Source organism: Cryptomeria japonica, chromosome 11 (assembly GCF_030272615.1).
Source record: "Cryptomeria japonica chromosome 11, Sugi_1.0, whole genome shotgun sequence".
NCBI classification, from domain to species: Eukaryota; Viridiplantae; Streptophyta; class Pinopsida; order Cupressales; family Cupressaceae; genus Cryptomeria; species Cryptomeria japonica.
This window is the reverse complement of record NC_081415.1, coordinates 298,443,604-298,458,883: the sequence shown is the minus strand read 5'-3', so window position 1 is coordinate 298,458,883 and position 15,280 is coordinate 298,443,604. Positions and strand designations below refer to the sequence as shown.

At 35.8% G+C, this 15,280-nt stretch overlaps 1 protein-coding gene across 1 annotated transcript in view; it reads left to right on the top strand.

Annotated features, from left to right (window-relative positions):
- The window catches only part of LOC131072192 (uncharacterized), a 114,852-nt gene extending 114,318 nt beyond the window's left edge, over positions 1-534 (top strand). The window contains exon 6 of the mRNA XM_058008269.2: positions 208-534. Coding sequence (XP_057864252.2) covers positions 208-505 — 298 coding nt within the window. The 3' untranslated portion in view covers positions 506-534. The remainder of the gene's footprint in view (positions 1-207) is intronic.
- Positions 535-15,280: the final 14,746 nt, after the last annotated feature.

Genomic DNA, 15,280 nt, shown 5'->3' with positions numbered 1-15,280 from the left:
AAAAATGAATGAAGTGAAAAGAAAAACATACGTATCGAAGATTTTCTTCTTTGTAATTTCTTGTTTTGTTATTCCCTTGTATCTTCCTTGTCCTATTTTCTTGTTACTTCTGCCTCACTGTTACCCATTCCTTACGTTAACAGATTTGGAATTAGATAATGTTTTGTTGTTGTAGTGATGATTTCTTTCTTTCTTGGCCAAATACAGGGATGCACTGAGAGGTATACGCTCATTGGAGGTTGAGCAAGCTGAGTTTACATTGGCATTTACTGTAACAGTTCCTTTTCTGCAAAACCTTACTTTTGTTGTTACTAGAGGGTTTCCCCCACTAGGAAGCAAAGGAAGCAAAAGGGAGGTATTAGAAAAATTTGAATCAAGTGACTGGTTGGATAAGAAACTAGTTCTAGAAAAACTTATATCGGAATCTCAAACAGTTGAGGAACTCTTCAGTTTGCCTTTCAATTGCTTTCAATTTGTAAGAAGAGGTTTATTCATTGTCAGATAATAAACCGAAATTTAAATATTTTTTGTGAATCTTTTATCTTTTTTAACTGCGAGTAATGATAAGTCCATGTGAGTACATTTCGCTGCGCAAAGGATTCTGTAATATTACAAAGCGAAGACATTATACCTGTCTGTATTCAATTTTTTAAAGTAGGGAGATATTTTAAAATCCCACATCCTTTCCTATAGAAAATTGTGAATGTTTGGAATGTTGCGATGCTTTCCAGGAGTTGAATTTAAGGAAGAAACATCTGCTCTAGGATTTACACACAAACTATGATCTTTTATTTATTTTTTAAACCAGAACAAGTTTCCGACATCTTTTCAATGTTTTGTTAATTTGCTAGGTTGGTATTTGGGAAATTCTTATAAATTTGTCACAATATTAGTGGAGGGAGTGGGGATGACATGTTTTGTTGTGGACATGGAAACAACTTACATGGATCTTATAGCACAAAACTTGGACATGATCATGAAAATGTTTGATGGTTAATTGTGAGATTAATGTTGTCAGGAAACATATTGTTTGCCATGGAAATTTCTTTATTTGAAATAAGCCAATGAACTAAATAGCATGGTGATCTGAGAGTTTGATGCAAACAATCTCCAAGTATAGCTAATTTGTTATGAATTAAATTATTCCAAAAGATTCCTTTCACGATATGCTTGGGTGTTTTTCTACATTCCACGGTGATTAGGGATGGGGACGTGTTTTCTGGATTTTTTTAGGGGACGATAGGGGACAACTATATATATATATATATATATATATATATATATCATGCGAGCAATAGTATAACATGATAAATTTCAACAAAGCATTATAACAGCAGTCTCAAACGTCAAAAAACCATGGTCTATCAATATGAAAAAGTCTCAAACATGTATCCAGAAGTCTCAAACATCAAAATACACCAGTTTATGAAGCTAAGCCTCATTCGGGCTATCAATATCCAAGGACTCAGAACCATCTAAGTCACTTGCACCCTTTGGCAGAAGTGGATCATCGAATGGCAACTTGACTTGTCTTGGTGGCACCTCCTCATCAATTTGCTTAACATCTTCAGGATCATCATCCCATTGTGCTGTTGGAGTCTGTCGATACTCAGTAGTTTGTCAGTCCCGACGTCTGAAGGCACTATGAACTACAACTAGTTTTTCAGCTCATTTTGAAGTAAGCCTATTTGTCTTAATGGAGTGGATGAAGCCATAGGTGGACCAATTCCTCTCTGCAGCAAAGGAACTAGCAACCTGGGAGAGCAAACAAATGACAAGTTATTTCAATTCCGGTGTGTCCCTCACATGAAATTTCCACCATCTAATGGGTTTTTGTTGTGCAATGGTGGCTCTATTTGTCATAGCCTCTGATTTGCTGAATGTAGGACCTTGAAGATCGACAAACTTAAGTCACCGCCCTCAAAGAACGGTTGCCTGTTCGTTGCTATACATTTCAGCAAGGGCTGTTGTAAGCCCCTCTATCACCTCTTCATCCTTAGAAGGAAGCACTCAGCCAAGTCTAGGTGCATACCACTTCGGATTAACAACATAGACAAACATATGAAGAGGGGTGTTCATTGTGTTCCACCTCTTTGTGACAATAAGCCTAATATGCTCCTCATAGAATTGCAATTCAGTCCTTTTGACGAACTATTTGCCTCATTTGATCAAGCATGCTATCAAGTCTCATAGATCTCTCTTAGGCTAGGAGAGTATTTATCTGCATACCGAATTATCCTCATAGCTGGTGAAATGATAGAGCAAATATGCTTGCAATCAACATTTAAAAATTAAAACTTTTAAAATACCAAGTGTAACAAATTAAAAAAGAAATTAAAATTTTAAATTTCTTACTTGATATTGGCCCACCAAGACTCATCAAGTACTCTTTCTCTCATCGCCTTCCCTTCAATTGTCTTTGATTGAGGCACCTTTTCTAGTTTGGACAAACAACCATGGATTTTGCAGCATCCTGTACCTTCATTATCCTCTCCAACAAAATAAAATAACTAGCATATTTAGTCTCAATTGGTTTGAGTAATTCTTTCTTTGAATAAGACTAGAATAGTGCAAATGAAGTGTGATGGTTATATGCAAACATTTGTATGTCTGTAGCCTTTGCCACTGTTGCCTTCACCCAATCTATTTTGCCAATGTCTTTAAATGCATTATTTAAAGCATGCACACAACATGGGGTTGAGAAAATAAGTTTGTAAGCACTCTTAATCATCAAAACAACTAGCTTACAAACACAAGCTGAATATGTCAGAACCTACAAGCATTAGAAGGCCCAATCTCCTCTATGGCCTCCCTTAAAATGCCAAATAGAAATCAACGTCCTTAACTTTTCTAGAATAATCAATAGCTCGAAGAAAGTACAAACCAACAGGGCATGTAACAATAACATTAATACATGGCTTATGTTGAATATTAGTCCACTCGTCCTTGACAATGGAACAACCAATCCTAATCCATGTTTTTCTCATCTCCTCCATCATCATGGTAATTGTTGAATATTGTTTGTCGAGGAGGGAGGTATGCAATCTATGTTCTACAGAGGGAACAAGAGGGTCCAATTGTCAATATATCTCCCACCATAGTTTTGAAATAAGGTGACCTTGCCAAATGAAATGGAAGATCATGTGTATAAAAGAATTTGGCCATTGCATCATCAAATTGCTCACGTTTTTGCACATTCATTAACCCCATTACTAATGTTTTCTTACTTGCTTTCGTATTCCCTTTATCACCACTCTCTCCAACTGACACATTGGAAGAGGCATGCAAATCAATAGATGGTCGTTTCTTATTGTGAGTTTCAATGATTTTGTCCTCACTTACACCAACCAACTTTGCCATTTCAATTTGTTGTTTCAATGTTATTGCCTCACAAACTCTAACACCTTTTCCACTCTTTCCCATTGGATGACTTGTGACCCTAATATAGCTCCCATGGTAATGAGTGTTGCAAACATGACAAAGCCACTTCTTGTTGCCCCCTGTTTTTTTGCCCTTGTTGGCCGTTACATTTGTGGCAAACTGAAGCAATGCTTTCTTGGGGTTGAAAGAGGACCTTTCACAAACTTTTGAAGAGAGGGTGTAGGGCATGCAAAACAGTCTCATGCACTAGCATCTGAGGTTGGATTTTTAGAAGTAGAAAGAGGGTCCATTGACATTGCGGTCACTTCATTTTCACTCACTACCCTCATGACTATCACTGTTGTTGTTGGTCATTTTGTATGTTTTTTTTTATGGTTGAAAGTATGAAAGCAAATGAATGAAAATATTTTCAATCTACAAACTCATTAGCAAGCCAAAAGCTTAGAAAACTATTAAAAAAACTAACGTACCTTGGCTACATCTTGAAACTTGAAGTTGAGAACTTGTTTAAGACTTGAAGCAAAAAAAGAAATCAATCTAGTATCTCCTTTAATTAGTCCAAGCTCTCCTTTAGAGCATGCTAATCTCTTCTCCAACAAGAAAACTGTCACAAAAAGGAGCAAAACTTGAGGAAATGAAAGTCAAATACGGTGTTTGGGTTAATGTTTTCTTTTGGTTTAAGTAATTTGGCATTTTATGGTTCAATTTTGTGTTTTTAACACATGGGAGTGTTCCCAGGCACGAGGAACAACTCACCATCCTTGGGATGATGAGGGATGTTTCTAAAAAACCCCAGTCGTCCCAGGGATGACAAGATGTCCCCAATCTCAAGGGACATTTCCTTGCATTTTGAAGGATTTGGGCAAGTTCGAGGACGACAAAGAGACGTCCCCTTGACATTCCCCCCGTCTCGAAAATGGGTAGGGAACGGGGACGAGTGGTTTTGGGACAAGGGATGTGTCCCCATGTTTCCTAGGTGTTTTTAAGTGTTGTTAAAATGACCATCAAAATACATTATTTTACTAGAAGTAATTGAATTTTTTTGTTTATATGCTGGTTTAGGCAATAATAATTTTAGTAAAGGTTTGAAAAACATGATATTGGATAGCCTATTCACTCAAACTAAATTATGGCTTGAAAGAGTGATGCTTTACAATAGCCCCAAAAGTGAAATGGGTTGGGATGGTTATTATCACACTCATGCATATAAAGATTTGCATGCCATATTCACGATGGGCGAATGCCACATAAATATTGGTTATGTGGTTAGTCACCACAAAATGGCATTGCTTATGTGGTTGTGCTTCATGCTATTATACATTGTGTCGTAGGTAAAAGTTGGAAAACCTACAAAGAACCATTAGGCAACCACAAAACCAAGCAATCTACAAAACAACCTAAACAATCAATGAAAGATAAATTCACAATGCATAAAATAGAAATGAAATCAAATTATACTTTGCATTGAATCTATGACCTACATTGTTCTTCTTAATCTCTTTGCAAGTATGCTCTCAAAAATTTTGTGTGCACATAAGCAATTCGAAAGCATGATGATGTGATGGCTTAGAGACATTGTGTTTAGATTGAAATATGGATTTGATTGGAATTTATAGAAGATTTGAATTTTGATCAATGACTAAGATTGAATTGAAATTCGGAAAATCAATGGGTAGGATTGAATGACACTCAAAGTTGCCATTTGGAAGTGGAGGAGAGTAAGAGTTAATTGAAGAAGAAAATAGAAAATGGAAGAGATAAGTGGGAGGGAAATTAGAAAATGGAAGAGTTAAGTGGGAAGTGAAATTAGAAAATGGAAGAGTTAAGTGAGGATTTAAATTAGCAAATGGAAGAGATAAGTGGGAATAGGAGTTGCATGGAGAGAGAAATTAGAAAGTAGAAGAGTTAAGTAGGGTTGTAAATAAATAAAAAAAAATTATTTGTTTCACCTACTCATGGTAATTGAATAAATTGAAAATTTATCTAATTAAGGAGATTTAGAATTAGGGATTAAATAATTTCAAATATTTATTTAATCATGGAAGAAATATTAGTTAGGGTAATTAAACAATGAAAATTGTTTAATTAAAAGGGATCAAATAATTTAAATAATTATTTAATTGTAGAAGAATAATTAGGTTGAGCAGTTAATGAATTGAGGTTAATTGATTAAAGACATACAATGATGAAAATTAATTAAATAATGAAGATTATTTAATTAATGAAGATTATTTAATCAATGGTTTAGAAGAACAATAATTAACTATTTAAAAATAATTTAATTATTAGAGGAACAATATTAGTACTAATTAAATAATAATATTTTTTTATATAATCAATTTAGATGAAAAGTTAGTGAAAAGTGTCATTTGAGATCTAGGACAATTTTAAGTGTCTATGTTGTCCATCTTTGAGACAATGCAAATTTGAGTGTTGTTTCAAAGAAAAGATAGAAAAATCATGCCCCAATAGACCAAGGGACAAAGGTAGGATGCCCCCTTGAGAGATTGTTTATTTATGAAAGAAATGAATGATGTCTTGAACGAAAAAGAATGTTAGAAAGAGGAAATATGATGAAACAAAAGAATGGTTAGTAAGGAATGAAGAATATTAGTTGATTGTAGATAGGGATTGATTGATATTAGATGAAGAAATTCTCGATTGATCAGATAGAATAGATATCATGAATTATTGACTGATTGATATATAGATAGTTTGAAATGATAGAATGATAGATAGATAAAATGATTGACTAATTGGTAGATAGAATGCTAGGTTGATTGAGATGATAGATAGGATGATTGATAAATTGATAGATGGATAGATTGATTGGTGGATTGAATGATATAAGAAATGTTTGTTAGAAGAAAGATTAGTGAGAAGTGAAGAAAAGTTAGTGCGATGAATTTGAGCTTTCATTAGTGCACATTTATCAGCATATATTGTTTATTATGTGGCAAATGGATATCTTTGCACCAAGATATAGAAAGACCAAGGTGATAATGTTATCCGTTTGCAATGGCAGAAAAAATGCATACAATGAATGTTTCTATCCATCCTGAAACATTTGTATGTTAAGGGTCGAGGTATGTGTGACATACACAAGCAAAAGTCAATGCACCAACATAGACACCCAAGACACACTTGCCCCAAAACTTCATAAAAACACCCCACAAATAGAAGACAAAAAACAATAGACCATGAACTATCCCCACCATTCTAATCACTTGTGGATATCCTTGAGCAGCATAGGAACATGACCAAAGATAAATCAATGAAAGATAAGACTCACTGGACCAAGTGAGTCAACAACCATTTTGGTCTTGTTGTTAGAGTTGATTGTTTATGATAGGAGGATCATGATGTCTAGTTTCAGGAATGAAGTACCCCATCGAAGATAGATTCAATCTAGTTTTGAGTATATTGCACCTTGTATAAGACAAATGATGGTTGATAGGGATTGATAATGTTGTTTTATTGATAAGACAATTTTGATTTGTCTAATTGCTGATTAGATTGATAGTTTGTCTGTTGTTGTAAGATTTGTTAAGCGTTGTGTTTTACGTGTTTTCCATATGTTGTTTACTCAAATGTTCATCTTATGCAAGGGATTATTTATTAATGAAATTAAATTATTGTTTTTGGGTTTTGATTATTTTCCAATTTTTAGAGTTTATATTATTTATTTTTTGCCATTTCTTCAAGTTTTATGAATGTTTTTGGAATTTTTGTTGGACGTTTTGTGAATATTTTGTTATTTTTCTCAGATATATATATTTTTGGGGATTTTTCTAGGAAATTTTCTAATTTTTTAGGTTTTTTTAGGACATTTAACTATGTACATGTTGCATCCTCTAATAAAAACTACTTACTGCATCCAATCAAAAGCAAACTAATTATCAAATTGGATGCAAAAGGAAATGACACTAAAAATCAATTAATCTCAAGCTACTAGAGGACAAACATGTTTTATTAGAAATAGATGAAAGGTGTGTTATGAACATAGACGTGTTACAAATAGAGTGAAGATAGATGGCAGAGCAACAACTTTCTACACGTGGTGCTTGTTTGCCAAGTTTTCACTATAGGGTGAATGATTTCTCTTTAGTTTTTTATCGCTTTTTGTTTTGTCACATTGGACGTTTGTGTGCCAGGTTTTCGTGACGGTGATTTTTTTTTTTTAGAATCATTTTTCAAATTTTTTGATATTTTTTCAAGATTATGTAAAATACTTGCGGACGTTCATGCTATTGACCAGATCTAAAAGTGGTTCTCCCTTTGGCGTTGCATGCCGATACACACCTAATTGATAAGTTTTAGTGACTACATATGGTCTTAGCAAATTAGGCTCAAATTTTCCTAGTTTTTCCCTAAATTGCTAATTCTTTGGATTTACTCTAAGGACCAGGTCACCAATGTCAAAATGTCGACCTCTGACTTTCTTGCTACAACTCTGATGAATACGATTTTAGTAAGCTTGCAAATGAACTAGAGAAGTTTGTCGTCTTTCATCTAACATTTCTAACTCATACAACCTGGATACGCTATAGTCTCTACCCTCTATTAGGTGTTGCAACGAAACTCTTGATGACAAGATCCCAACCTCAATAGGAAGTATGGCCTTAGAACCATAAACTAGTGAATATGGAGTAGCACCAATGGGAGTACAAATACAGGTAGGATATGCCCGCAAAGTAGGGTTCAACTGTATATTCCAATCTTGGTCATTGTCATCGACAACCTTGTTGGAATGGGGGGCAACAATGGGGGAAAGGGTTAAGAAAGGGGCCACTATTTCATAGTAGTAGGGGTGGGGATCAATTAATGTCGAGAATTAACTCGATAAAAATTTGCATTGCCATTAGAATAGTAGGGGCCGTAGAATTGTAGGGGCCCTCCCTCCCAACTATCTCCTCCAGCCCACCTCAGGGGGTTATGTGAGATTCTCTTATTAATCATTGTTTCAGTATTTTTATGATGGTTTTGTATGATGCATTGGCCATTACTCTGTGGATAGTATGAAATCAGAAAAGCGGTGTTGGATGTGAAATTTCTGATACAGTTCCTTAACATCTTTGTTCTTGAATGGACACCCATTGTCAGTAACAATTGCTAGAGGAATCCCATATCGACATATGATATAATTTAGGATGAACTTGAAAATTTGATTGCCAATAATGTATGTCACAAGAATAACCTTAATCCATTTGGTGAAGTACTTAGTAGCAGTGATTATAAACTTGTGGCAATATGCAGAAGTGGGATGAATCTTTCTTATGAGGTCAAAGTCCCCATTGAGAAAAAGGCCATGGAGATATAATAGGTTGAAACTCTTGCGCAGGCGCGTGAAAGTATCCATGTATTTGACACTTGACACATTTCTTTGCAAAATTATAGGCATCTTGCTCTAATGTAGGCCAATAGTATCCAACTCATGGTTTTTTTTGCTAAGTTTGGACCACTAGAATGAGCTCCATATATACCATCGCGTACGTTGTTTAAAGTCATTTCTACCTCTTTTGAATCAAGACGTCCAAGGAGGGTTTGGTCTAGGGATTGACAATAAAGAGTGGCACTGGTGATAATGTATCTAGAAGTTTGGCAAATGAAGGCTCGACGTTGGTTATTGGACAGATTTGGTGGTAAGATTTGGGCATGTAGGTAATTGTAAATATCTTGGTATCACAGAGAATTGGGACCAACAATTACACACATGAGCTCAAAATGTGGAACTTGAAAATGAGGTATCAGAAGTTGTTCCACTAAAAACTCACATTTCTCAACATTTTGTAGCATATCAAACAATGATGCAATTGTTTCCATGACGTCAACTGGTTTGTTTTTGCACTCGTGGTACTTGGTCAAATATGATTGTATCAAATGGAGATTTAAAATAGTGGCCAATTTATTGTAAGGAACAAGTTTGTCATCTTTAGTATCATAATCACCATTCACTTGGTGGATGACTAGTTGGGAATCACCATACACTTGAAAGTTCTTCATCTTCCATTGCACTGCAATTCTAAGTTTTTTATCAAGGCTTCATACTCTACAATGTTTTTTATTATTAAAGCAACGTTAACTAGGGCACTGACCCTTAACATAGCCAAAGACTATCAACATTACAAAACCAACAGATAAGGGTGTTGACCCTTAAAAACATAGCCCAAAGGTAGTAAAAGAAACAAAAAATAGGGGTACAAACCCCAGAGGAACCAAGGTCAAACCTACAACATCCCAAAATCCAGCTCAAAGATGGGTAGAATCATCTGAGCCAAGGCAAATTTGGGGGAGGGGGGAAGATTTTCCCTTCTGCCTGCGACGAACCACAATCCAGGCAATACTATCATTAAGACCATCAAAATAAGGATTGTGCGGGGTGGTCCCTGTAGAGTTACAATCAACGTCGGTAGTAGGTGGCTGCAGTAGAACATCACAAGGTTGTTGCAATAGAATAACATCAAGAGTAGATTCAACGGGAGTGGATCCATGATGTAGAACATGAGCAGTAGTCATAGGGCTAGAGGAGGCCAAGTCAGTAGCACCGAGGGGTTCAACGGGAGCTTCAACAACAGTAAGAGGCACAACCTCATCTCGGGAGGAGTTATCATCCACCTGAGAGGAGTCATCAATATCAACAACATTGATCGTAAAATGTTATTGGTGCATTGAAAAGTTATTCTATATGACATAGGAATTGCATCCCCTTGTGGTGTGATAAATAAAATTCCTACCCTCGAGCCATGTCTTGTGCGTGAACCATCAAAATAGAGCTTCCACTCGGTGGAGGGTGTAACCGGAAAGACTGACTCATCTAGAAAGTCGGATAACAAGGGATGGTCATCTGGAATTGGAGTATTTGCAAGTTGGTCAGCTATGACTTGCCCTTTTATCACTTTTCGATCTACATATTTAATATCAAACTCACTCAAGATCATCACCCATTTAGCTAATCATGTCATGAGAGTTGCTTTGTTGAGGAGGTATTTCAAGAGATCTATCTTTGCTATCGACAATGTCTTATGATTCAACATATAGTGTCTAAGATTATGGGAGATGAAGACAATTGTAAGACATGAAGGCTTAATGGGAGTATACCCATAGCCCACAAGCGTTCAACTAATACAATATATTGCTCTCTTTTCCTTCTTCATTGTGTTGTGCTAAGAGAGCTCCTAGTGTTGTTGTTGTAGAAATGTATGGCCTGCCTTCAATAGGAGGCATCAGGATTGGTGCAGATAATAGATAGTCTTTACGTAGTTGGAATGCTTGTTGACATTGACCATTCCATCTAAAGGTTACACCCTTGTGAGGAAAATGATGAAAAAGGTGGCATTTGTCAACCAATTGTGTAATAAATCTACAAATAGACTGCAATTTGCCCTAAAGGCTTCTCAATTGTGTTAAATTAGATGACAGAGGCATGTCCATTATGGCTTCCACCTTTGCTAGGTCCACTTCAATTCCTTGACGAGATACAATGTAGTCTAGGAGTTTTCCTGATACTACCACAAAGACATACTTCTTAGGATTTAGAGGAACCTTGTATTCTTCCATTGTAGTGAAGATCACATTTAAGATGCCTAGGTGAACCTTGTATACCTCCATTCTGGCGAAGATCATATTTAAGATGCCTAGATGAACCTTGTATACCTCCATTCTGGCAAAGATCATATTTAAGATGCCTAGATGACTATCTCTAGTAAGTTACTTGCATAGTAAGTCATCTACATAGTCTTCCATGAGTGTATGCATAAAATCATGGAAAATGGTTGTCATTTCTCTTTGATAAGTCGCTTTGACGTTTTTAAGACCGAAGGGTATCATATTCCAATAGTTTGTTCCCTATGTACTTGTGAAAGTTGTTTTGTGTTGAACTTTAGGAGCTATTTAGATATGATTATAGCAAAAAAAAACCATCCATAGATGATAACATCTCATAACCAATTGTCAAGTCTACAATAATGTCAATGCTGGGTAATGGAAAATAATCTTTGGGACATGCCTTGTTGAGATCCTTGAAGTCAATGCATATCCTCATGCCCAAAACAGGCTTGGTAACTGTGAATAATTCAGAAATCCATTTTGCATAGTCAATAGGTCTCATAAAACCCACATCTAATAGTTTCTTCAATTCAACTTTGACTAGCAATGCAATTTGAGGATGCATTTTCCTTAACTTTCTTTTGATTGGCTTGACACACGGTTGCAGTGGTAAGTGATGAAGGACAAATTTAGGATAAAGTACTGGAATCTGAGCATAAGACCACATGAAATTTATTTGCCTTTCCAAGAATTTTTTTATGAATTTTTTTTTCTTTATTTTTCTTTTCATAGAGAGGCTATGAAGTGAATGATCTTAGAGTTGTCAATCATACCCAGATTAATTTCATGTGTCGTTTCCACAAGTAGTGGAGACTTCTCCTAATTTGATGGAGGTAGGGCGCACCAAAGAGATTCTCACCCTCATATATGCCTTCTTTTTATTTTTTCATGGTCTAGTTGTGCCTTGCAATTTTCACCAAGAGACCTATTTTTCTCTTTTTTCTTTATTTTGATTTTTACGACTAGAAGATAAAGTTGACTCCCCAAAATATGTTGTGTCTAAATCAATAGTTAATCTTGATTTATAATCACCAATGTTATGCCTTCTCGAAGCTCTAATAATTTAGCTATATTGTCGTCATTTTCAAAATAGTCTAAGCTCGATGGTCCTTGTTGGTCCCAATCTATTAGTTTAGGGTACACTAGAGGCATTTTATCATCAGTGTTGTATAAAGCATGGGTCACAAGTGTTATGGGTATCATCAAGATCCCAAAAATATTTGATCTAGGCTCAAGGACAAGTTTTCATAGGAGTAGGGGTGTTGTCAACATGTTTGTTTTCTAAGGACATAATATTTGGATCTGTAAAAATATTGTCAAGGGCATAGGAACTAGACGTTCTGGGGGTGTCCCACGCGTACTGATTGGAATCAGTTTCGACATAGTTTTCCTTAGATGTCATATCATCATTATAGACACTTACTTTTTCAGACAAGGAAGACTTAGTAATGGAGGAACCAATTCACATTGGTACAAAACCAAGCCCTATGTTATTAGGTTGCATCTTAGGCAAAATGGGCTCTATGACACCTTGCTTCTGTGCCCCTAGACCACTATGACTGTCATATCCTTTTTTCTACATGATTGTAAATCTAGGTCCATATTGTTCCATAGGTAACTACACAAGTGGTATATCCTCTTCATCTTTGTATATCCATGTAGATAGGTCTTCTTCAATGTTTTATGTATTCAATTCACCTCCTTTTGAGAATGTGGTGGGAGGATTGTACTGAATGATAACTTTTTGTTCATTGTGGAGATGTGGTTTTCCATAAGATTTGGGGGAAGTAGGTAACTTCCCAATGTGAAATGGTTGTGCCATAGTATATTCTCCACATCCCTGGTCCTTGATTTTGATCTTAGCTTTGGAGAATTTTTACAATGCTAGGGGGTCAACATATTGAGAGGAACTAGAGGACAATGCTTCTTTGTTAACTGACACTTGTTTTTCAAGAGTCCCATTTAGGTTAGCACACAATTGAAAAAGATTAGGATCTTTGGGGATGGTAACCTCCATTCCATTGTGTGGGAATTTTAGACATTGGTGATAAGTAGATGGTATTGCCTTAATTGCATGGATCTAGGGATGACCAAGAATCATGTTATAGGGAAGATATAAGTCCAAGACTTGCAACAATGTATTTTCTATAACTTGTCCAACCTAAATAGGTAATATGATGACTGCTTTGGAAAGGTGCTCTACGTCATCATAAGCCTTTATAGCTACTTTCTTGGAAGCATCTATGACCTCCTCATAATATCTGAGAGCTCTTCTAACTTTCAAGGTACAAATATTAAGTCCGGCTCTACCATCTATCAAGACTCGTTTGATTTTACAATTGTGGACGAACATCTCAAGGTGTAAGTGATTGTTATGGTTGGGTTTATCATGTGGAATGTCATTTCTATAAAAGTGACATGTTGAGTGGTTGCTAGGTGGCCTATCATAGCCTGAAACTGATCGATATTTATGTTTGTGGGAACTGTAGAATCTTGCAAGGCTTTATCGAAAACATCCTTATGTGTAGGGGATGTGTAGCAGCTCGAGAATAGAAATTTGCGCATGTGTTTCGCCTAATAGATCTAGAAGATTATATTGACTAATTGCTTGCGGCTTAGGAGGGGCTCCTTGCAAAGTAATTTGGATCATCGAGTGGCTACTATGCACGAAGGACTACTCTCTTTGATGGTTATTGTAGACACATGATTATCTACTTCTTGGATATGATTTATGGTGTAGTCATGAGAGGCTCTAGTATAGTTTATGTTTGCTTTGGGTTTAGAACCTGAACTGGAAGCTTTCCCTTCCCATGATCAAGTAATGGAGTCTTGAAAGTACTGTGATCAATATTAGACAATCCTAGAGGAGTTTCCACTTCAATTAAACCTTGATCAATCAAATCTTGTACGAGATGTTTCAACTAAAAACATGAAGCAATTTTATGCCCTTTCGTGTGATGATAGTCACAATATTCATTGTTGTTCCACCAACTAGACTTGATTGCTATATCTCATTTCTCATTTTGGGTAATTGAATGATGTTTGATTGTATCATTTGTTTTATAATTGATTAAATAGGCTCTCTGAATGGGGTAAATTGTTTGGGAGTACTATCCCTAGGTCTGGGATGTTTGCATTGGTTTTATTGAATCATGTTTGTTGAAGGATCTTGTCGCTGATGTTGATTAAGTATTTGTGTGCCTGGAATAGTTGGTCCTTTAAGACTGATCTTTGTTTGTGTATTATTGATTATTTTTGCATCAACTACTCCATCATTTGTGAAATTCTTATTTCTAGACCGTTCTTATCATTCAGACTGCTTGCATTATATTGTTGTCTTTGAAAACCTTAATATTTCCTCTTTGATTGATGGACTTTTCAATGTTTCTACCTTTATGAATGAGTTTTTCAATTGTACTAGGAATTTTGGCTTTTAGTTCATACATCACTTCTGGGATCAAATTCCCAATGAATAAATTCACTTGTTGGTCTTTAGGAATGTCACAAGGGCATTGACTAACAATGTTGTGCCATCTTTGCAAGAATGGTGTAGAAGGTTCGCCAATCTTTTGTTTTGTGTTGCATACATTTGACATAGTGACTTCATTGTCAATGTTAAAGGCAAAATGAGCCAGGAACTTTTCACCCAAACTGATTACATGATTTTATGTTTCTGGGTAATCAAGGAAACCAATCGATAGCTTGACCTGAGAAACTCCGAGCAAAGAGGCACATAAGGTAAGTGTCATCGTAAGAAACTTCTATGCATGTTGAATAAAATTCCCTAAAATGATCTCCAGGCTCCCCTTTTCCTTTGTATTTATCAAATTTTGGTACCTCAAAATTATTAGGAAAGGGAGGCATATATAAAATTTTGTTGAATGAATTAGGACATATATTTATCTATGTAACACTTTTTTGCTCCCTTGGTTTGCATGGCTTCCACTTGTCATGCCAATTTTTCAATTTGTTGAGTCATTGCATCAGAAGTTGATGGCATTAGAGGTTCATCGTTTATGTTTGGATTTTCTCTCCCTTGATACACTGTACCTCTAAACGGGTTTTGATCTTGATATTTGGAAAATTGACTTCTCGGGGTACTTGTGGTTGACATGTTCTGAGATTGATCCTCGGGTTTTGCTACTAATGTGTTTTGGCATTGAATTACTAGATGTGGTTGTTGATACTACATCATTGGTTTAGTTTGTCACTAGTATTGCATAGTCGATTGCACTTGTGGTTGGTATTGCAAGGTTTGTTGAACATGTTGATATTGCATAGTTGGTTGAACCTG